Source organism: Chaetodon auriga, chromosome 20 (genome assembly GCF_051107435.1).
Source record: "Chaetodon auriga isolate fChaAug3 chromosome 20, fChaAug3.hap1, whole genome shotgun sequence".
Lineage (NCBI taxonomy): Eukaryota > Metazoa > Chordata > Actinopteri > Chaetodontiformes > Chaetodontidae > Chaetodon > Chaetodon auriga.
The window spans coordinates 3952442-3975385 of NC_135093.1; the positions used below are offsets into that span (position 1 = coordinate 3952442).

At 45.6% G+C, this 22944-nt stretch overlaps 3 protein-coding genes across 4 annotated transcripts; all 3 read right to left on the reverse strand.

The window, feature by feature from the left end:
* Positions 1-122: 122 nt before the first annotated feature.
* LOC143339280 (kelch domain-containing protein 1-like) lies at positions 123-7628 on the reverse strand. Its single transcript, XM_076760448.1, has 13 exons — positions 7361-7628; positions 6629-6699; positions 6298-6415; positions 5120-5232; positions 4329-4419; positions 4029-4127; positions 3862-3936; positions 3170-3228; positions 2942-3054; positions 2438-2510; positions 2170-2254; positions 1311-1390; positions 123-442 (listed from the first exon to the last, which is right to left on the reverse strand). Exons 1-13 carry the CDS (start codon positions 7460-7462, stop codon positions 307-309), a joined length of 1215 nt encoding a protein of 404 aa, XP_076616563.1. The 5' UTR covers positions 7463-7628; the 3' UTR covers positions 123-306.
* A 635-nt stretch (positions 7629-8263) lies between these two features.
* On the reverse strand, positions 8264-18977 carry plekhm1 (pleckstrin homology domain containing, family M (with RUN domain) member 1). Of its 2 annotated transcripts, none has more exons than XM_076760514.1 (12): positions 18756-18977; positions 17827-17916; positions 16663-16904; positions 15716-16390; positions 14791-15337; positions 13519-13666; positions 11381-12358; positions 10808-10953; positions 10446-10639; positions 10304-10367; positions 10062-10219; positions 8264-9962 (listed from the first exon to the last, which is right to left on the reverse strand). In XM_076760514.1, exons 2-12 carry the CDS (start codon positions 17878-17880, stop codon positions 9854-9856), a joined length of 3315 nt encoding a protein of 1104 aa, XP_076616629.1. In that variant the 5' UTR covers positions 17881-17916; positions 18756-18977; the 3' UTR covers positions 8264-9853. The 2 variants fall into 2 exon arrangements, with proteins under 2 accessions (XP_076616629.1, XP_076616631.1); XM_076760516.1 differs by lacking the exon at positions 18756-18977 and adding an exon at positions 18009-18087 and having other exon boundaries at positions 8277-9962.
* Positions 18978-21498: 2521 nt separating this feature from the next.
* LOC143339186 (interferon a3-like) lies at positions 21499-22565 on the reverse strand. The gene is made up of 5 exons (XM_076760282.1): positions 22434-22565; positions 22230-22322; positions 21950-22099; positions 21686-21763; positions 21499-21597 (listed from the first exon to the last, which is right to left on the reverse strand). The coding sequence occupies exons 1-5, from the start codon at positions 22563-22565 to the stop codon at positions 21499-21501; spliced, it is 552 nt and encodes a 183-aa protein (XP_076616397.1).
* Positions 22566-22944: the final 379 nt, after the last annotated feature.

Consider the following 22944-nt stretch of genomic DNA (forward strand, 5'->3'; position numbering starts at 1 on the left):
TGTGGGTTTTTTTTCTTTCATTTATGAAATGATAAACACCACAGTACAATATATCAATACCTTTATTCAAAAACAGATTGCACATCATCAAATCACTCTATGGAGTAAAATTTCAGCTAATCTTAACTGGATATTTAAAATAAGGCCAAAATCTTTATTTACAAATGACATTTTGAAACTTGAAATGAAACTTTAGCACCATGTTTTTTTTAAAAATCGTTAAACACAAAATCAGACATTCACAACACAAAGAAGGTTGTAATAATGGACTGGCTCAGAAGCTTTGTGGTCTAAAATGTGTCCTCTTCAAGCGGTAAGAACAGGCGTCGCCGCAGAGAAAAAGGCCACTCGTTTATCGATTTTAGTACGAAGCTTTGATGGCAGCCAGTTCAGCTGCTTCCCAAACTGCTCCGGGTTTCTTCCTATGGCGTCCTCACACAATCTGCACAGCAAAGAAACACACAGATTGCTCAGAGGCTAATCTTCAAGCATCTCAAGTTGGACTTGGGTTCACAATCCTCTAACGACATCATCACGCCAAAAGTTCACTTTGTCCAACGTTTAGTACCAAACAGCTGCAGAATCTGTGGTATTTCCAACAACCTTCTTTGTTTAGCACTAGTTAGCAAGTATTAGCATGCTAACATGCTAAAAAAAAGCATTGTCTTTGTGAGGCTGTTAGCATGCTGATGTTAGCATTTAGCTCAAAGTGTAAGTGCAGACTCTCAGAGCTGCTCGGCTAGAACGGCTGCAGGTTAGCTTTCCGCTATGTATGGTGCAGCACATTCACCACAGTAGAAGCAATTCTTTCCTTTTAAATGACTTTTTAATCAAGAACTGAATGAACCACCAACACGTTTACTCCATTGGTTTGTCAGAAAATTAACTTTCATATCACCAAGTGCTCTCAGGGTCAAATGAACACAATGCAGCTCACTAACATCTTAATCCTGAAAGGTGTCATTTTAATCTTTCATATACAAACATGCTACTGCCTATCACCTTCCTACATATACATAATAATGTAAAGCTCACTGGAACACCGTGGCCTCAGCTCACAGGTCCAACAGTGTGAGTGTAAATAGCTCCAAGTCATTAAAGGATCTCTGTAGACTTAATTAAAACTGCTTAATCGTGTGTGAACAAAAACATGCAAACACGCTCTCACGTGCTGCCCCGCCGTACGTAATGCAGCGTGCTAACAAGAGATGCACGTGATCCACCGCTAACGCAGCAGAAAGCACAAAATTAACATGTCAAATGGTGCATAATGAACTCTAGGTCATCGTCAGACAAACATGGGAACACACCTGAAGAGGGAGTACGGCTGGCTCTGAAAGATCAACACGTCCCTGCAGTGATGCTGCGACGGAGCCCTCAGGACCGTTAACTGGTGAGGATCGACAATCACATGAGCATGGACGACAGGTCAGATACTGGTATTATTATTATTCCCATTTCACTCTGATTTCTTCTGCCAAAGCATTCACTGACGTTGCACAGTGACGTTGCTCTCAGCCTCAGGTGTTCTTCACGTGTGTGTGTTTTCAATGTGAAGTCTGAGGTGATGAATGAAAATAAAGCTTCAGTGAAGAACGACTGTTCCACTAAAATACAGGTAAGAACATGCCGGCGTGTTTCAGCCACAAAGGCCGTCTGTGCGTTTTTGTTTTGATAATTAGCAAATGCTAACAGGCGAAGCCAAGAACATGCTAAACATAAGCATGTTAGCATTTCTGTACAATTCGCTGAGCAGATTATTGCAGTGTTTTCTCAAGGTTCGAGCATTTTCACTAATCTGATCCTGCTCTGAACTTCAAGACATAAAAATACAGTTTTCTGTGCAGTTTCTTTTTTCCACGCTTTGATTCTTTAAACCACTTAAGCTTTCTTTATGCAACATGCTCACTTAATCACTGAGCTATAATTGGTTCCCTCAACAAATTGCATAAGATAAATATCACAGAAGGAATGAGGGCTTTAAAGGCGCTGCAGTGCTTTGCTGACGTCGGCACAATCCGAAAGGGAAAAGATTATGCTGCATTATGTTTTACTCACTAAGACGTTGGTGTGGAGCTAAAAATAAAGCTTTCAGAATGACAGCTTTAACTATTACGAGTACAGTCAGGAAAAACGAGAATTTCATGAAAATGTTTTCCCATCACGTACCGAGTCCATGAGGATTCGCATGTTGCTGCTTCCTCCGAACACAACGACATCATTGTCTCTTCCCAGGCAGGCTGTGTGACACACCCTGAGGAGGACGAACAAGGAAGTAATGACACTCCGATTTCACTATGAGCCACAATCACCTCTGACACACCAGACTGTCAGAGCTGAATGTGATGAGACACTTCAACAGGAATACAACTTATTTAAACTAGCGAAGAATTTCTAGGGATAAAAAAAATCTGTCATTTTAGTGTTTTTGAACTACCTGGGCTTGTCCGTGTGTGGATGTGCCATCTTGGTCCACTCTCTCCTCTGAGTGTTAAACTGCCAGGCATCATCTAACAGAAAGAGATTAAAGATTAAAGCCACAAAAAGCTGCACAAACCACTTGAGCAACAGAGGCGACTTCTGTTTTTAGAGTCATATTCAAGAAAACTGGGCAGATTATGACAGTATACATGTATATGTACAAAATGTTTTTCCTGATAGCTTCAACAAGTTTTGTTTGAAGTGACTTAATATTTCTTGTTGGACAGTAAATGAAGCCAATACAAAGAGAAGCAAGGTGCAAGATGACTACAAAGTGATGCAAAGCGAACACAGAAAGACACAAAACAAGCACAAAGACACAGAAAATGAATCGTTTTGTGGTCATTTTGTGTCTCTTTGGAGCCCCCTCCAGCTCCTCTTTGTGGTCATCTCTGCACAGCTGTCTCTGAATCCACCCATGGATGGAGACACTGCTGCTTCTTCTGTGGCTGAGACTTACTCAGAGTGTTTCCGTCTGTGCCGAGTCCTCCGTATATGAAGAGTGCGTCATCTGATATGGCCGTCATGGTGAACATAGAGCGACCCAGAGGTGTGCAGGACTGGGAGAGGTCACTGGAGGAAAGTGGAGCGCAGCGGTCAGTAAATGATTGGAGTGAAAAGCTGTACAAATCAAACCAATAATGAAGAAGTTCCTGCTGTGTGAGTGACGGAGTGAAGGCAGTCTTACATTTGAGTCCAGGTCCAGGTCTCCAGGTCCAAGCAGAACAGGTCCAACTCTGCAGTTTCCTGCAAACATACGCTCGTTTTTAAGTCCTACAAGCGGTTCATCTCACGTGTTCACTCATTAAAATACCCCGAGTGTGTGCCGTCAATCAAAAGGCTGCTACGCAGACACACTTTATGGCCAAAAGTATGTAGACACCCGAACATTTCACCCGTGTGTGTGATTGCTGAACATCTCTTTACAAATCTATGGGCATCAATCGGCTTCTGTAACAGCCTCCATTCTTCTGGTTCCAGGCTTTGCACCTGATTTGGGAGGCCTGCTGATGCTGGGTGATCACGCCTGGCTCACAGTCGGTGTCCCAGTTCATCCCAAAGCGGTGGGACGGGGCTGAGCACAAACCCAATTCTTTAGAGATCAGGCTTTGTGCGTGCGTGCATGGTCACGTCACAACAGGAAAAGGATGTTGAAACAGGAAAGGACCTTCCCCAAACTGTTACCACAAAGTTAGAAGCACACTATTGTCTGGAATATCTTAGTATGCTGGAATGATTAAAATTTTAACTTTACTGGAAGCGAGAGGACAAACCAGACCACACGTTCACAACAGCATGAGCACAGGGGTGTCCACATATTTTGGCTATATGCTGTTTATATTAATATACAAGCTGCTCAGAGACGTCGAGTCGACTCACCACGCCACCAGAGATGTAACCTTTGTTCCCCAGAAGGGCGCTGGCATGGCAGCCTCTGGGGGACGGAACAAGACCCTGGACAGAACAAAAACAACAGTCTAAGCATCGCCTTGCAACAATCATCCCTCCATTTGTTTGAGAAAGTCAAATCGTGCCGCCCTGCTCACCTGAGTCTTCGGCATGCTCCAGGTTGCGGTATGCGTGTCGAAAACGTTGACTTCATTGTTCCAGCCCCAGCACCGTAATAAAGCATTCCCAATTGTTGTCTAGAAGACAGACGGTAACCACACGTCAGCGAACAACAAGGGATTATCACAAAAACAGGTGACGAGGGAGAGAAAAGAACAACATCCACAAAACCGAGGAGTCACAACATCAGTTAATTAAGCTCCTGTGAGACAATTAAAAGCATTTTCTCTGATAATGAGCTGCTGTTGTGATGTTATTTTATTTTTATTATCATTTACCCAGGACATCTCTTCTACGATGAAGCTTGTCGACGACGTGTTTCGAACCTCCCCGACAGTCTTACATCCGTATCCACCAAAGTAGATTAATCTGCAGCAAGAAAGGAAGAAAAAAAGTCTCTGCTCAGGTGAGGCTGACCTGTCTCTGCTCAGGCGGGGCTGACCTGTCTCTGCTCAGGCGGGGCTGACCCTGTCTCTGCTCAGGCGGGACTGACCTGTCTCTGCTCAGGTGAGGCTGACCTGTCTCTGCTCAGGCGAGGCTGACCTGTCTCTGCTCAGGCGAGGCTGACCTGTCTCTGCTCAGGCGGGGCTGACCTGTCTCTGCTCAGGCGGGACTGACCTGTCTCTGCTCAGGTGAGGCTGACCTGTCTCTGCTCAGGTGAGGCTGACCTGTCTCTGCTCAGATGGGACTGACCTGTCTCTGCTCAGGTGAGGCTGACCTGTCTCTGCTCAGGTGAGGCTGACCTGTCTCTGCTCAGATGGGACTGACCTGTCTCTGCTCAGGCGGGGCTGACCTGTCTCTGCTCAGGTGAGGCTGACCTGTCTCTGCTCAGGTGAGGCTGACCTGTCTCTGCTCAGATGGGACTGACCTGTCTCTGCTCAGGTGAGGCTGACCTGTCTCTGCTCAGGCGGGGCTGAGCTGTCTCTGCTCAGGCGGGGCTGACCCTGTCTCTGCTCAGGCGGGGCTGACCTGTCTCTGCTCAGGTGAGGCTGACCTGTCTCTGCTCAGGCGGGGCTGACCTGTCTCTGCTCAGATGGGGCTGACCTGTCTCTGCTCAGATGGGACTGACCTGTCTCTGTGCACCCAGCAGGAGTGTTTGTTCCGCGGTGACGGTGTCGTTCCCTTGGTGTCGGTCACCGTCTTCCATGAGTAGCGCTGCTCCGTGAGATCAACGCTGAACATCTGCGAAAAAGAAGTTGAGATCAGTCAGGCTCAGCAAATGACAAATCACTGAATCACACTGAAAATACTGTCTCATCTTTAAAGCCATTCTTGTCCGATGATGATCAAACTGGATAATCTTCCCTGTCTGGTATGAGCTTGGAAAAACTGCATTTTTACAGTTCACACCCTGGGCACCACCTTCAGATCAGGCATTTGAATGCTGCAATCTCTCCCCTTTACTCACTGTACTTCAAGAGACTTCCTGGTTAAACAGATAAAAGGACTGTTAGCTAACACACAGGACTGAAAGGCAAGAGGCTGAGAGGCGCCTATTCTGAACGTGCTGTACACACTTCAGCCACGCTAACAGCTCCGTAGTCAGGCACAGCAGCGCTTTGAGCTAAATACTAAGTCAGCTAGCATGCTCACAATGACAGTGCTGCACGCTGATGTTCACCATCTTTGTTTGGCGAGTTAGCATGCTAGCATTGCCAATTATCACCAAACACAAAATCCAGGTGGAAGCGGGGAATGTCATCCGTTTTTCCAGGTCGTGAACCAAATCATTTGACGAATCTAAGTTTTTTTACCTGATGAAGGACGGGGCTGGATTCAAAGTTAATGATCACCGAAGCTATTATTCATCCTGAGGCGCAAACATGAATGAAATTTCATGTCAATGTGTCCAATAATTGTTGAAACATTTCAGCTTGGAGCATTTTCTTACTTGTTTTATGCAACACAAAAGAAAAATACACCTCTGAATGCTTCATCATAACAGAGACAAGTGTAAGTTGTGCAACATCGTATGGTTTCCCTTCCAGTATCTTTACTGTGACAGGAACTTGGTCTCAACTTGCAAACCAGTGTTTATGGTGCAGCAGACAGATTTGGAAGTGTCTCTGGAGATTTTTAAATGCCTTCAAGACAGAAGTTTGTGTGTTTTTGTCTTTCAGAAAAACCAGTGCTCAGCTTGGAGACCCAAACGGGCTGATGGGACATTAGAGGCACAGACCGAGTTGAAGCCCACTGCTTTGACCAGCAGCCAGGGGCCCCGGCTGGTGCTCGTCCACGGCGGCTCACCTTGTTGGTGTACCCGAGGCTGTCGCATCCTGCAAAGATGTAGAGTGTGCCGTTAACGTGGGAGCCGCAGAAGTCTGATAAGTCTGGCGGTTTGTCTCCAGTGATTTCCCTCCGCTCCCTGTCACAGAAACACACACCGAGGAAGAGGAAACAAGCTGAACACACACACACACACACACGTAAATGTAACATGGTGAGACTTGACTTTGAGCCGTTTTCCATTTTCAAACTTTTATCAAGCAAACATGCTCTCAGCTGACATCCACCGCCTCAGTGTCAAGTTGACACAGTGCTCATATCAGCCGATAAAACAGCCTTCTTTCTATCTCACCACGTCCCGCTGTCCAAATCACAGAGCCATATCTCATCACTGGGCAACATGACGTCCTCTGCAGCAACCACCTGTGAGGAGACAGAGGAGATAAAGTCATGTCTGAAAACATGGCGTTCTTGAGGCCTTATCTGCTGAGTGAAGCCACCAAAGATGCAGCCTCTGGATTTTAAGTTCAAATCCATCAACATCTAACCGGATTGGTCCAGTTTGACATGTTCTGCTCCACTGCAGACTGTGCTGAGATTGTCCCCATAACAACAGTCAGGATGCAACAAGATGTGGCTGAAAAATGTTTTCCTGTTCAAACATGCTCACGCGGAGACAGCTCGGTTGTCATCAAGCTGCTTTTGAGAACATTTCTGAGTGTTTTTCAGGTCACCACCTTTCTGCGTGCAGACATACGCCCGGTTTAAAAAGGTGTCATTTTAGAGGCTGTACTTACTGATGAATTATGTTGTCTTTTAACAATAATGGTAAAAAATAAAAATCAGAAGCACATCATTATAAAACAGCACATCCATCAAAATGATCGTAAAACAAAGTCTCTGTTGAAGTTCCAACAAAAACTAACATTTATGAAGGAAGAATTTATTTTAAAAAATGAGTAAAAGCTCATTTCAGCATGTCATTAGAGAGAGTAGTGGAGTAACTGAGGACACATAAGAAAAAAAGCCATGGAGACTTGTTTATCCCCTCGCGGATCTACCTGCGCAGGTACACGTATCTCACCTGGTAACCTCCCCACACGTACAGCGTGTTGTTGTCTATGAACGCCGTGTGGCTGCTCCTCTCCAGCCGGCTCACCGGGGCGCTTCCCTCAGCAGCATCCATCCCGAGCTCTCCGCTTCTCCGCCCGCTGAGCAGCGACTCGCCGCTGGAGTGAAACCCGACTGAAACTGTTCCCAGAGGCGGGGAGGAATGCGGCGGAGGCGGCGGCGGAACGCGGAGCAGACACCTGATCTGCGGCTCCGGCTGCAGGGACAAAAGCCGACTGGATCGGCGGGTTTGCGGAACGTGTTTTACAGGCTCGCTGTCATCACTCACTCCTCCCATCAGCTGCTGTTGTTGTGCAAGTTCACTTCCACGGTGCGCTCAAGTTCTCGAGTTCATCCATGTTTTTCCTCTAGTTTACGCATCACCGCTGCAGGTTGCGTCTCATAAAGTGAAATATGTTAAAAGCCAACGTGATTAATGTGAACTATTAGTGAAGTTGAGAGTTAAAGAGGGACGCGGGTGTGACTAATTAAGTTAATTATTAATTAAGTGATTGGAGGCACCTGAGGTTTCCTCTCTGAATCAGGTCAAACCAGGAGAAACGCAGCTCAGTACTTCTACTCAAGTACAAAGTGATGGTACTTGTACAGTGTTTCATAGCCTCCCTGTGCAGTGACCCGCACGCGTCTCCAGGTTTGTGATAAACTGATGAGAAGTTTTTCTTTATGACCTGAGAAAATTCTCCTTCTTCAGCTAAATAAACTCTTGAAAAAGCCTCTTGGCTGAGCTGGAAACCACATGGACCAGATTCATATAAAGTACACTGATGATTCACACAATAAGAAAGTTAAAGAAATTGGAAAAACACCCATAAAATTCAGTCTAACGATCCGTAAATCAGCTGCGCCAAAAACAGAAGAGATTCAAAACGAAACACACGGACATTTATTTCAGAAAGGTCATTTGTACATCGCACATCAGAGGTGAGACGACCATAAAAAAAAAAACAGGAATAACAGTACTGCAGTATCTGTCTGCATATCTGAACATGGATCTGATCAGTAAACCTTCACTGCTTCGTGCTCTCTGCGGATTCTGCAGAAAGAAAAAGTTCCATCTTATTTCTGTGAGCTCGTGATATTTTGTGAGCGATGCGGGCCTGTCTGTTAGTTTCTGGGTCGTTCCATCAGCTGGACGAGTTCCAACTGAAATATGAGTTTAACAGTCAGAGCTAAGTGCAAATGTGCAAAATGTGTTTTGACTTCAATCATTTCCCCCAGAAATGTTTTCAGAATGTTTCCGCTGCACATTTCTGATTTGTTTCCTTCGCCAGCTGTGCGGATGCAAATGTCCGATGGTGCGTGTTCTTCAAAACTCCGCTCCGAGCACGCGCACATCAAAGCCGGCCGGTGAGATTCAGAAACAGGAGAGAAAAACATTCCACAGTCTCCGCGACTGGTTTTTACTAATCTGCCGCAGCGATGTTATTTCACCTCATGGGAGCTCAAACAGCCTACGCGATGCTTTTGGCCCCGAATCAAAGACACACCAAGAGGAAAAAGAACTATTTTTTAAAACAAAGGCACAGTCACAATCTGTTAATTAGAACATTTCAAGTGCTGCTTTTGATAGTTTGCATGTTCAGTACCCAAACCTCACTGCTGTGCTGTGATTAAACACGTGCGTCTGAGACCAACAGAGCACGTTTGGTAAACATGATGGTTAAGAACGACGTCGTCCACACAGTGACGCCTAGTCTACAAGCACACACGTGTTTCTCAAAGGTAGCCGCTTCTCTGGGTTTTGGCTTTTTGTATTTTAGGTCACTGAAGCTTTAGGAAAACGTCTCCTGAAGATATTCAGAAGCTGTTTGCAGTGTTGGCGTGTTGAGAGGGAGAATGAAGTTTTGGGCTTCTTAGGTCCTTATTTATTTATTTTTTTTCTTTTTTGCCATAGCAGGATCGGACCTCTAGCGGTAACAGCGTTTTTTTCCAGGCTTCTGATTGGCCAGCACAGCTTGCTGGTGGCATGCTTGACAGCGCTTCGCTCGTGTTTTTGTGTCTGCATATGAATGAGGTGTGTGAAGCTTGAGCGGATGAGACTTTCTTAGAGCACAAATGAGGAAAAAAACATTTTTAAAACACACCCGTGCACGTGTGGACTAGCTATAAGACAAACAGAGTAAAACCCAGCGTTCGCCGTCGTCCAGACCTTTGCTTGATGCCGTGGCTGAATCAGAGATGAGAGAGGTATTAAAGTCACTGGTCAGTTATGGCTGCATTATGTCAGCTTCACGAGGCTCGATGCGCCTCTGTATTAGTGCAAAGGAGTCAGCTGCTGCAGCACTGTGGCTCTGCCCTTCCTCTTCAGTATTAAGGTCAGTTCGGCTGGCAGATCTCACTCATAATTGCACTTGAGGTTATTTCAGGTAAAAGCTACATTTTGTTTTCAGTATTTTTTCTCTTCATCGGCCGTCTTCTGTCTTCCTGAAAAAAGGTTTCGCCGCGCTCAGTCCTGCAGATCCCTCTCCAGGTATTTCCTCATTCGCTGGCAGCGAGGACACGAGTCCCCGGGAGACTTGCAGGTCAGGTGAAACACCGTCTTACAATCTTTACACCTGGATCGGAGACAAAAGACGAGCATTTCAAAGCGATGTGATGGCAATTTCGAGAGAAATACAAGTTCTGTGCTACATTTAGAATAAAGGACAATGTACCTGGTGGTGCTGTCGAACTGGAAGGGGAAGATGATGTCGTCAGCGTGGCAGATCTGACAAATGAATCCACGCTGAGTGCACAGGTCGCAGTGGAACACGTGGTTGGAGGCGTACTTCAGCAACATCGTCAGGTAGGTTATATATTCACCCTCTGCAATCTAAAAAAAACAAACACGCACATATGAACATGTCTGAAGGTGGCGGGTGATTGGTGCAGTAACAAAATCCACTCATGAGGATACCTGTCGGAGGTCCATGACACTGTACAGATGGCTCGACTCCAGCAGGTACGTCCGCTGCTCCATTCTGACAGAGAAAAAAGCCGTTCGGTAAGAAGCTGCAGTGAAATGTGATGAAATGTGAAGCGCTCATGCATGCACACACCTGGCTTGGATTTTCTTGCAGGCTCCGCTGCGGCAGGTGAGCAGGTAGTCGCCCAGCAGGCGCAGCCTCTGGCGCAGGTTGTGGGCCTGAGCCATGGCGTCGGCGTGCATCACCAAGTCGGGGTTCAGCTGCTCCAGGTTTAGCAGCGGCTCCTGCTCGACCTGAGCCAGCAGCTGCAGGGCCTTCTTAGACACCTGGACAGACACACGCGGGTCACACCGAGCGGGTCGCAACTCGATTGCTGACGGCCCGTGTAGCGTCGACCTGCTAGCCTCAAGCGGCCTTTCACCTGCTAACAGCATCTGTATCTGTGCATACTGTATGTACGCAGTTCAAAAGTGACCTGCGTGTGCTGCACCCACCTCTCGTTGCGTCAGGTCCCAGTTGTGCACCATGCGCGAGGGGATGACGGTGGTGTCGCCGTGATGACAGGAGTCGCAGTAGTACTGGCCCGAGAACTCACACAGCCTGGCTCTGCCCAGGGACGGGCCAATCTGCTGAGGACACCCTGAGGGCGAGACGCAGCGAACAAAGCTCAGATCCACTCAGGCTCGCACATACGGCACAACACTGAACATCACTGCAGCAGGACGCACAGGAAAGGAGCACAAACTGAACCAATAGGTGGACTAATAAAAAAGTCTGCTTTGCTCATTCATGCTGCAAAAAAAGGGAAAGTAACACACAGGAGAATGCTAAATTTGAATGAGACAGATGATGGCAACACAGACTTTAAAGGCTACAGTGGAAGGATGATAAAATACTCGTACTGTCTGCTGTACGCTCGCTGTGCTCACTCCTTCATAAATTCCTGATTCCAGTTGTTAATATCAAAAATGTTTGACCACCACACACACCTGAACCAGCCTGCACTGATCAGCTGTCTTATTATTAATTAAAAATCATAACATTTCATCATTATGTAGGAACTCAACCTGCACATTTGAAGCTCTGAGCGTCCAGCCCCTTCTCCGAGGGCACGGCGCACAGGTGAACCAGAAGCGTTCCATCTGCTTTTAGCCGGTGCTGCACCAGTCTGTGGAGATTTCCAGCCCCCCCTGGGTGCACCACAGCGGGCTCCCCAGAGCCCCCGTCCTCCCCGCTCTCCAGGTAGGAGTCCAGAGCTCCACGGATTAAAACCCTCCAAGAGCGAGCCTCCTCTGCGTTCTCGGCCCTGAGTCTAAGTGTCTCCCTGACGGTCAGGAGTTTGAAGAAGGCCGGTCCGCCCAGAGAGACATCTGGCACCACGTCCCGGACTTCCTCGATAGCGTGGGTTTGCCGCAGCAACTTCCGCCCATCTTGTACCCGAAAGCCTTTCAAGGCCTCCAAGGACAGGGAGAAGACCAGAGGCACCCACGTCCGAGCCTCAGGGTCTGTGGAGAAGTACAACACAGCTTCTTTGATGGCGTCTGTTTCCAGATCAGCCGTCCGAGTCCAGTCGAATTCCTGTGGAGGAGGAGGTGCGCTCTGGCCTCCACATGTCCCCGAGTCAGAGGACGACAAACCTCGCTCAGGGCTGGAGGGGGAGGAGGACGGGGACGACACATCCACACCGTTCTCACTGGTGGGCTGCAGCACCTCCCACTGCTCGTCAAAACGAGACGCTGGCCGGCATTTGTTGACAGCCTCCACGATCCGGTCCACCCAGTCCTCGGCCTCGTCTCGATTGGCCGCCCGGAGGTACAGCCGCTTCCCGGGGAGGGCCAGCTCGAAGCGGCCCTCGGGCGAGGTGATGCGAGCGTCCTCGCATCGCAGCAGGGAGCAGTTGTCGCAGCATGTCCGCTCCTCTGCGTTGAGATACAGGCGGAACTCGAAGGGCGACAGCTCGCAGTAATAGTCCCGCCACAAGCCCATCGCGCTTCGTCGCTCGAGATGACCGAGCTTCAGCAAACCCCGAAACGGGTTGGACAGCCCTGACGGACAGACAGACGGACACCGACAGTGAAGGAAATGAGTCAGTAAGTCATTCCACTTGACCTGTTTTCACATTGTGGAGACTGAGTGTCAGCTAGACTAATCTTAACTTGTCAAACCTGCTTTTGAAACTACACTTGGCCTTGAATCACGAGAAAAACTTCAGAAATGTGAACAACATTTAAAGGAAACAGCAGTTAAAACATAAGCTCGTCTAAGGTCAGCCTAACTGGAGCACTAAAATGAAGCCTGGAATCAACTTTTTATCAGTTCTGACAAAATAACCATAAAAACTTTCTTCTAAATAAGCATTTCTGTGATAAAACCATTCAGTTTTAGACCTCTCTTTCAATCTTGAAATGATTACATCAGTAAATCTGTTGATCTGTTGATGTAGATCTGCTGTAGTGAGACTTCACAGTGCTTGTTCCTGGAATCCTGCCCTTACTGATAACAAGCACGGCCACAAACATTTCTCAGTAAACAGGCGTACACTGAGGTGATGTACAGCAAGTAATGCCATTTTATTACAGTCCAGCGTAATTTGGCCACGTCCCAATAAATGATATCACAACAGGTGTTTTCCAGTTTGATAGCTGATGGAAAACACCTGCTGATCGTCACTGTTCGGGGTGTGTTTGAGCTGTGATACTTCCACTGTCTCATTCAGTATTATTTACCTTTCACTGTGATTCTGTGGTGGCTGCTTTTACTGAGCAGGTGTGTTCACACTGACGGTGCAGTTTTTGATCAGTGGCCGTGCTATGAACTTATGTGTCACTATTCCACTGACCTACAGGTGGCAGTAACGAGCCATGAAGCCACAAAAAAACAGATGGAAGGAAATGCATTCAGCCAAAAGGACACACTGAATGTAAACAGGAACTTCATTTACAAGAAACTCCACAGGGCACCTTCAGTCTAAAACGGTTAAAAAATGACCATCCAAGAGTCCAAAATGACATCTTCAAATGTTTTGAAAGGACAAAACTCGAATATCATATTCAGTTCACAATGATGTATGACAGAAATGCAAGAAATCCTCTAACTTCAGAGGCATTTTTCACTATTTTTGCATAAAAAGTTACAAAAACTACAAACTATCTTCATAATAGTTGCAGGGGATTCTTCAGTTTTTCTCATGGTGGAGACAGAATACCTATTTGTCTTCGATGGACGACGCTGGGAGGCGACTGAGAGGCTTCGGGCTCAGCAGCGGGAGCAGAGGGAGGCGCCTCGTCTTGGTCCGACACCTCGTCCAGGTGGGGCTTGTAGATGTCATCCTCGGAGATCCAGGAACGAGAATTCTGCAAAGAAAACGGCAGAAGCTCTTTAACCTCTTTTGAACTCCACAACTAAAGTCGCTGTTGAAGCAGAAGTGCCTGCTTCCACTCTCTGGTTCCACCTTCTCAAATGTGAGGTTTCGCTGCTTTTCCCTTGTTTATCTCATCCTGAACCAAACATCTTAAGCAAAACAAGAGGATTGAGGGTTTGAAGTTAGAGTCTAGAAAAATGTGGTGGATGTGTTAGATGAGCTGAAATGTGATTTAGATGAGAGTTTTTTTTTTTAATCAATGAGCCAAACCACAGAGAGCTGAGCTGAGTGCAGTCAGAGAACAGACCACAGTCTGTCCCAGTCATCACGTGTCTTTGGGGTTGGTAGTGTGAAAACCATAAAAAGCCACGAAGAATGTCTCTGTTAAGCGTCGTCTAAACACAAGTACAAATTCGTCTTGACTGATTAAAACGGCCGATGTGTGGCAACCACAGAAAGTCCTCGATCTGGAGGAAATGTTATGACACATCCTGGAGCGGGGCCTGCTTGGACATCACGTGTACGAGGTTTTAATTTGTACACAGAGTATTTTATGGAACGTTCTGCACTTTATTCTATCCACAACATCCTGCCACAGGAGCTGTTTCAATCATCAATCTTTATATCTTCTATTTAAACCAACAATTGTACTCTGACAGTCACCACTATTGCAGCATTTTCCTAACAGAGCAGGAATAACACGACTAATCAGAAAACATAAAAATAACAGCTCGAGCCCACAATTTTTTCCATGAACTCTTGGATCGCTTGTGTTGATTTTCCACCTTGGTTTCCAGGATCAAGAGTCACACATACTGTTTGTCATTTCCTCAGGAGGGAAAAGCCGGAAAGCATTTCAGGAGCGAGGGCGATTCTGAATTTCCCCTTTCTGTAAAATCCTCATTATTTGTTACTGTCGTGGAATTTCTTTCATAAGTTGTACTCAAGAAGCTCAACCTTCACAAGCAGATGGGAGTGCGTGTGTGTGTGTGTGTGTGTGAGACATGGATCTAAGTCACATGATGTGACTCCATGGATAGAAGCCTGGTAATGCCTGTGGCTGTGCTCATCTGTGTGTGTTTCAACTAAAAGCTATTTGTCTGCAAATGTACTTACTGAGAGAGAATCTGAAGACAGCTTCCTGCTCAGGACGCTGGTCGAGCGGCGTGGGCCTTGCTGTACGGAAGGCTCCGAGGCGCTCTTCTCTGAGGCCTCTTTCTCTTCCTGGACAGGCTCAGTACTCTCCTGAACACCGGCTGCATGGGCTTCCTCCACGGGCTCCACGGGCTCCACGGACTCCACGGACTCCACGGGCTCCACGGGCTCCACGGGCTCCACGGGCTCGCTGACTGTCGACAGCATCTCTGCATCCAAGCGTGACCCAGAAGAGGCACTAATGGACCCCTCAGAGGGAGAGCAGATTACATGGTCCTCGTCAGACGACGGCAGCTCGAGGGGCGTTGGTGGTGGTGGCTCTGAATCAGGTAGCACAGAGTTCAGCGGTCGGTCTTGTGACGGTGTAGGAGGACCCTGGGTGTCGTTGTCAGAGCCACTGTAAATGGCCGTCTCGGAGAACTGATCCGGACCCGTGCTGGACACAAAGGAGTCTTCACGCATGGAGTCCTGACTGCAGTGTCCGCTCTCTCGAAACTCAGCCAGAGAACTGTGGAGACAAGTCATGACAATTTACTGCAAGGCTACGATGCAAGAGAGCACTTCATCATTGCCCCCTTCGATTTCTAAGCTTAAAGGTTAATGCTGAAACAGCTGAGCTATGTCATTTTCAGCAAATGCTACTTAAACAGGAGGAAATGTTCATTTGTTTGGAGCTCTGTGGCACAGATAAATAAGATACATCCTGCTTTTCCTGTGCTTGACTTGGCCACACTGACAATACTTGATTTTAGGTTGAATTTATTGTTGGTTTTCGTCTTTTTATGGGAGTTGTTGACAATGAGAAAATAAAGACTATCACCAGCCTTCCCCTTTAACTCGTATCTGCTTCAGCATATCCAAACACACAGCTAGCAGACACACTTACTCTTTCTGGAGCCTCTTGGTGCTGACGCTGACATTAATGGGTGTGTCCAGGTCACATGAAGACCACTGTTCTCCTGTCGGGCTGCGGGGGTCCTGCCCCTGCAGGAGGCTGTCGGAGCTCAAGCTGGAGGAGAGCTGAGAGGATCCTGTGGTGTCCAGGCTTAAATTAGATGAGTTGAGTGCAGTCCTGCCCCCTTGTAACACATTTGACCCTCTCCCCAGCAGCACCACTGGGCACCCTCTCTGCACATCCAGCGCATCTGATGAGCTTGACGACTGAGACACTGTATCCCACGATTCATTCTGCATGGGCTTGGAGGTGTGAAGGTCGCCGCCGTTGAGGGGCAGGTCGAGCGCATCTGCCTGGAACAGCGGGCAGAGTCCAGCGAGAGCCAGCGGCGTGGTGGTCCATTCATTGAGGACAGCTGACTTGTAAGAAAGGCTGAACGTAAGCGAGGCCAGACCCTGGAGGTAGCTGAGCAGAACTTCCCGCTCCTCAGTGTTCAGGAGCAAGGCACTGGGCTGATAGTGGGCCCGCAACTTGGAGTCCTCCCGAAACAGCGATGCAAGGTAGCACTCCAGCAGGCCGTGGTTGAGGGCGAGCCGCAGCCACGCTCGGCAGCGACCCACGTCGGTGCCCACGAAGCTGATCTTCTCCAGCTCTGTGATCACATCGCTGCAGATTTAACAGAGTGTTATGACACTGTGAACTAAGTTTTCACAGAATAACTTCATGATATCCCCGGCTTTAACCTACTTTCATTATCCAAAATCCCAAAACATTCAGCTAGCTATCACGAGACAACAAAAAGCAGCAAATCATCAAGAAGGAAGGGATAACCAATCATCAAAGTATTTGCCATGTAATTGTCTGTTTATTGACTTATCTCTTAATCCACTAATCATTTCAGCTCTTATTATGTCCTTTCAGCCTAAATGGGGCTTTACCGGTGGGTGACGGTCTTGAGGAGGCTCCAGAAGAAAGGCTGAGGGAGGGGTCCTCGGTCTCCCTTCCTACCCCGGCCCCCAGCTTCAGAGCGTACATACTTGCTCTTGATACCGTGGATGAATATGGCCTCCAGGGCACAGCAGAGAAGGTTAGCATCACCGTCATCACTGGTGACCACTGCATCTGACGTTACATATTTCTTCTGCAGGGCTTTGAGCGACTGCGCCAACTTCTCTTTAATCTGCAGGACAATGACACAATGCGTGGCAGAGGGAAAATTTATCAGCTTCCTTTTTGGACACCAGTCAACTGAGGTGTGTCTCTGAAGCAAGTTGGCAGACTGACAATAACTTCTCTGTTCACGTAGAGAGGCACATTTTAATGTGCAGTACAGAATACAGCCAGCACACTTTCTGCATTCCAGTCAACGCTGTGATGAGGAACAGAGTGAGTTCAGTAGCCATGTGGTTATGAAACATGGTCCACAGATTACCTTCTGTCACATGACACCAACCGTCGGCTGACACAAAAAGCCATGAACTGGCTGCTCTAGACACTGAGCACTGAAGCACCCTTCTTTTCCTGTGCTTGACTTGGCAGGACCTTACAGCTTTAAAAAATTTCCAGGGAACCAAATCGCTGCCTGCTCCTCCAGCTTCCTGATTCACGTACACTAATTCAGCAAGTCAACAGCACATTGTCCACGGTCTGCAAAGCCACGCTGTCATATTAAAACAGTCACGCACACAGTACAGTCCTCTGCCAACGATGAAACTAAGTAAGGTCTGCACTCATTCTCCAATGCTGTGTCCACCCTTCACATTCATAAGATGATTTACTATTACTATTTACTATGCTATTCTAATGACACTGTCAATGAGACATGCAAGCAAGCGAACTCATCGCCAGCATCAGTGTTGAAATTGGTGCAAGGTTGAACACTGTTGAGCACAGTTACAACAGTAAAATTACAACATATCCTACCTCCATGACACAACCAGACAATGTTTAGCAAAGAAAAACGAAAAAAACATCCCAGGAGCGAGTAAAGCCAATCTGACACATCCAACACAGGTATCACAGTGAGAGTAAGAGAAACCAGGCAGAACAGAAACTACAGGGTAACAAGGTCTTGGCTCATGGAGGAACGCTTGTGGTTTTACCTGTTTGACATCTTTAGCCTCGGGTGGTGTGTCTGGCATCTGTGTGGCTAGCATGGCACCTCCTGGGAAGGTTTACTCCCTCATGGCACACTGAAACACGAAAACAGAAACAATCCCTTTGACAGATGCAAAATGAAGCTCTTTGAAACACTTGAACGTCCTCCAATAACAACCCCACTGACCCCGGCTTTGCTGGAAGACAAGACATGTGATGGTGAGGAAACAGTTTTTCCTCTTCCTCACTTCATGTTACCAGCATTTTTGCCAATGAGCTATCGTTACATTTTCCGTCACAAGACTGTGCTCTCTGACATATCTGCGATTTCATGGTTTCCCACTGAGTAACCACGGAGTCATGTGAGGCGCTGATTGAAGAGGGAGTCTGCAGGGAAGTGGCTACACAATGCCTCACAAGTGACTTCCCTAATCAAAAGCACCGAGAGCAAATCAGGATCGAAACAGGCATCTCCCTGACATGATCACACACACAGATAAGAGTGCTCTAAATACGTCTAGGGCCAGGCTACAAACAAAAGTACCACTTAACAGCAATACATTGGGCAGACAAGTGGCGTTAAGTATTAACCCAACAAAGGCTTAACACTCATTTTGTTTGCATATGGCGACAGTTGACGGTTGAAACAGTAAGGCTTGACAACATAGCTTTCTAATCTCCACAATCCTAGTGGCAGGAAGTCGCCAATTTTAACGTTAGCCTCTAATTTGGGCGTGTGTGAGCATTCAAACTCGACAGGGAAGATGGAGACATCGTAATAGTATGCACAGAAAACGAAAACACGCTGTGTAAACCACGACTTTAATAGCATTTTGTAGGCTGAAACAGTAAAACATGACCCTGACAGGTAGCATCAATGTTATTAGCATCGAACGTTAAGTAGCTGTATTAGCAACATAGCTAGCTTTCTTACCGAAACAGGTTGGCTAACTTGCCATTAAGATCCAAAGACACCGGCGTTTCCTCTGTAATTTATTATAAACTCAGCAAATGTTCGTTAAAGCCTTGTTAATCCGTACAGTCGCTCTCCATCGTGTCTGCTCCAACAACCAAACACGTACAAAAAATTGCGTTAACTTAGGGCTGAGACGCTCTTGTCACTGTCCAGCCGACGAGCGATGCATCATGGGAACTTGACTAGACCGATGATGCCTTCGTGTTGTATAAGAAATATTGAAAAAATGGTGTGGCGCGTTCGGGACGCATATAAACGAGATTTTACGTACATTAAACATTTGTAACTTGCACGCTGCTTGCTTTCCAGTTAAACACCTGCTCGCATGCTGCCGTTTTTAGTATTTTTACAGCAGAAATAAGCGTATCTCTCTACATTTGTAACAACGCATGTGCGGAAATACTGCTGTGGCTGCCTGTTTCTTCTTTTATCTGATTAAAAATCACTCGAGTAAGCGACAAAACATGGGCCTCATCTATTGTGTATTCTTTATCGTAAAATTAATGTGTGAGCTGCATCGATATTGCTTGAACTAAGGTCAAGAAGTAGGAACAGTAACCGTCGTACTAGAGTGGTCGTGTAGTTTCCGAGTAGTACCTAAAGTAATCACGGCTTTTGAGGCGTGCTGGTGTTGTTGCTCTTTGCTGACATGTGAGGACTTCATGTTCCCTGTGCGGACGAGCGCTCATGTCAACAAAGCTCAAAAAAGTTTGTGTCCTAACTTCATCCCTTTACCAACACACTTTGATAAAAATAGTACTAATCACTTGTTTGCTTGTTGTGCTTCTTTTTAAACTATTAACTACATTAAGTTGAAAGTAAATAAATCTTACACAATAGGCTACTTAAACACGCACACAAGTCTTTAATTATATCATGTTAATTGGCTGTACCTTGTGGAGAACAATCCGTTTCCAGTAAGACTTAAATCTGGAAATGAGTGATTTAATTACAGCTGACGTTCACGACTCAGATACTGTCTTTGTTCAACAGGCGGCGCCATAGTCCAATTATGCATTTCATCTCTGAGTTTGATCCCCTGAAACTTTTGTGTTTTTCAATGAACATGACCCTCTTAATTCTATCCTAAAATTTTCTCACCCGTTACGACGAAACCTTAAAAAACACAGGAAATTTCTCAGGTGAAACATGGGCAGTGACAGGTGTAAACATGATAAAACATCCAGTCCAGTGTGTTATATGCTTTTGCGTGGTTTTTATTTCAATTTTTCTTTGTATTTTATACACTATGTTCTATGTTATTGATTATTTATTTTTTCTCTGTTCATCTGTGCGTAATTACGTCCTGGTGTTGATGCAACACCTGAATTTTCTCTCTGCACGTTTAAAGGTTTACTTCGCCTTTAATTGTTGTTCCAAATTAAGGAAATAAAAGGGAGACTGATAAAATAATGGTCAGAAATCATTTATATTGTTTGGGGGGGAAAGGTTTTTGTTTTGTAAAGGGAAAAAAACAGAAAACAGAAAACATCCTACAGAGTGTTTGATTACCAGAGCGGTGATTTTCACATTACAATCCGTTGACGTCACTGTGACGTAGCACAGGTGGCGGCCACTTCCGCTTTCTCTTCTTATCTCGTGTTTTGATTGGCTATGTGGACACACTGCAGTCACGTATGCAGTTTTATAATTTTAATCATGAATGTTATGATATCGAACCTCATAATATAATGGCAGTAATAAATGGCCTAAAAACGAATTTTTGTCCTCAAATTTTAAAAATACAAAACAGGTAAACTATCAGATTTAAATAAATAAATAAATAAATAATCCGAATGAGACGGATTTCAGTCAAGAAAAACGAATTTTGCGTCTTCCTTTCAAAGTCATGAAAGTATAATAATTTAATGATACTTTCCAAATGTATATATCAGGCTATACGTGCTTCTCTGTATTCATATAATACATATTTATACCAAAACCATAATGAATATAGTCTAGAATGTAATAAGTAGAAATAATACACATTGTAATATATTAATGTAATATAATACATATCTATACAATAACATCTAATATAATAAAAGAGGATAAATATGTTATATCAGATGTAAAGTGAAATGTAATGTGAAATATATGTGAGTACAGTAGAATTACTTGATGGTATGTGTCGAATCCATATTGGTGATGTTTTTTATGAAGTAATATCTACTTAAAATCTTTTGTCACATATTATGACTTTAATATTAACATGGGGACTTGTTTCATTTGGAGGTTTTTTAATCCATGTGAGGTAAAGGGTAATTTATTTCACAAAAATAGCGAACAATCATAAAAATAAATCTACATTTTTATGACAGAAAGTATTTGTTTTTCTTTCTTCTTTTAATCACATTGAAACCCCTCAGATTTAGATTCATCCTTTTTGTTAATATAGTAGGAATAAAAACTGTCAACACATTTCTATTTGCTGAAGAATTTTTATTGTCAGTAACATAAGAAAATGTCAAAAATGTCAAATTTTGCTCGAAGCAAATGAAAGAAAATAAGATTTATCAACACCAACAGATGAGATAGATACATAAAGGAGTCAATAATTAGATAAATACATAAATATGTCAATAAATAAATAAATGTGTAGCAATCATTGAATAAATACGCTACTCAATAAATAAATAAATAAATAGACTGCATGTAAGTGAATAAGTGATCACATTCAGAATGTGACAGATGACAGATGTTAGTTGGTGCTGGGCAGAGATGAAATCAGCTGGTCTGCTCTCAACAGGTGTTTTTTGACCTGCTGTCTGATCAGCTCCCAGGCCTCTGCACTGTGGCCCTGCAGACACAAGAACAAGTCATTTAAACCTCACAGATACTCCACGTGGATCAATACATGGATAAAAAAAATAGAAAGACAAACTCACCAGTTTCTTGAGGACACTGCGTGAGAGTCTTGTGAAATACCGCTGCAGCTTCATGTTCTTGGGGTTGTGGCTCCCGATCTGAATGAATTGCAAGAAAAACTGTATTTGAAAAATACGCTTTACCTGTTTCACCTGTGATGTGTTCAAAGAAATGTTCATTCCACCGTCACTGGAGCCGTTAACCTGCACATCTGTCAGGACTTCGGTGCAACAGAGGCAGAGAGCCCAGCTCAGCGGTGTCAGTGACAGTGAGTTTGTACTTACACAGGAGCGAAGGCCGTCAGCCTGCTGCGTTACTACATTGATGAAGGTCTCCATCGTGACCTCCTCCCATGGTGCCGAGCTGTGATCCTCCTCAAACAGGGCAGCCGTCTCGTCCAGAATCTGAACTGTGAAAGCAACTTTATCCTCAGCCTGGAAGAAGAAGAAGAAGAAGAAGAAGAAGAAGAAGAAGAAGAAGAAGAAGAAAGGGAGAACAAATCAATCTTCACTTCTTATATTTTGCAGTTACAGCTGCAGCAGACAAAAGCTGAGGATGACTCACTGCTGCTTCGGACGCCTGGTCGTACAGCTCATTAGGGAAGGCCGCGGTGTTCCCTGCTGCAGCATCCCCAGTGGAGTTGGTGGAGTTATCAGCCTGCATCACACACACAAACACACACGTCACGTGCTGAGGGAAACGCACAGTGAACTCGTTCAATGAGGAGAATTCAGCCACTTGAGACAATATCCAAAGAAGTCCACTTACCATCATGTCCAGCTGCTCCAAATAGTCTTCACTGTGCTCTTTGAATTTATGTGTCATCCATCTGCAGCTCAGCGAGGAGGCTGCGCTGAACAGACTGAGAGCCAGGCACACGAAGAGGATCCTGTAGAGCATGTTGAAAAAGGCAGAAAGCGTCTTTGAATGGAGCAGATTGAGATGTGTCTTGATGTTGTACTGAGCAGACCTGCAGCGCTCATTTATGCTGCAGCAGGCGCACCTGTTTCACTTTCGACACGCATACATGTCCACCACATGTACGCGGCTCTAAACCTCTGCGCACACGTGAAACGTCACACATTTGGGATTTGAACCGGTGTCTTTGTGATATACTGAGTGAGTGTTTGCCACAGGAACACAATGCTGGCTGTGATGGAGGCTTGGAAGCTGAAATACCGAACCAGGTTTTGCAATTCACTAACACCACAGAGAAAATTCGTTTTCTGAATTAAATCTTCTAATTATCATCATTTAAAATTCTCTGTTTATACCATAC

Coding starts and splice junctions, on each gene's coding strand:
- LOC143339186 (XM_076760282.1), bottom strand. CDS start 22,565: ATGCTCTACAGGATCCTCTTCGTGTGCCTGGCTCTCAGTCTGTTCAGC. Junction 22,323..22,433: donor TGGAGCAGCTGGACATGATG/GTAAGTGGACTT, acceptor TGTGTGATGCAG/GCTGATAACTCCACCAACTC. Junction 22,100..22,229: donor ACCAGGCGTCCGAAGCAGCA/GTGAGTCATCCT, acceptor TTCTTCTTCCAG/GCTGAGGATAAAGTTGCTTT.
- plekhm1 (XM_076760514.1), bottom strand. CDS start 17,880: ATGCTAGCCACACAGATGCCAGACACACCACCCGAGGCTAAAGATGTC. Junction 15,338..15,715: donor ACCAAGAGGCTCCAGAAAGA/GTAAGTGTGTCT, acceptor TTGTCTCCACAG/TTCTCTGGCTGAGTTTCGAG. Junction 10,640..10,807: donor GGGACCTGACGCAACGAGAG/GTGGGTGCAGCA, acceptor GTGTCTGTCCAG/GTGTCTAAGAAGGCCCTGCA.
- LOC143339280 (XM_076760448.1), bottom strand. CDS start 7,462: ATGGATGCTGCTGAGGGAAGCGCCCCGGTGAGCCGGCTGGAGAGGAGC. Junction 4,420..5,119: donor TGCTGGGTGCACAGAGACAG/GTCAGTCCCATC, acceptor TTCTTGCTGCAG/ATTAATCTACTTTGGTGGAT. Junction 3,229..3,861: donor GTTACATCTCTGGTGGCGTG/GTGAGTCGACTC, acceptor GTATGTTTGCAG/GAAACTGCAGAGTTGGACCT.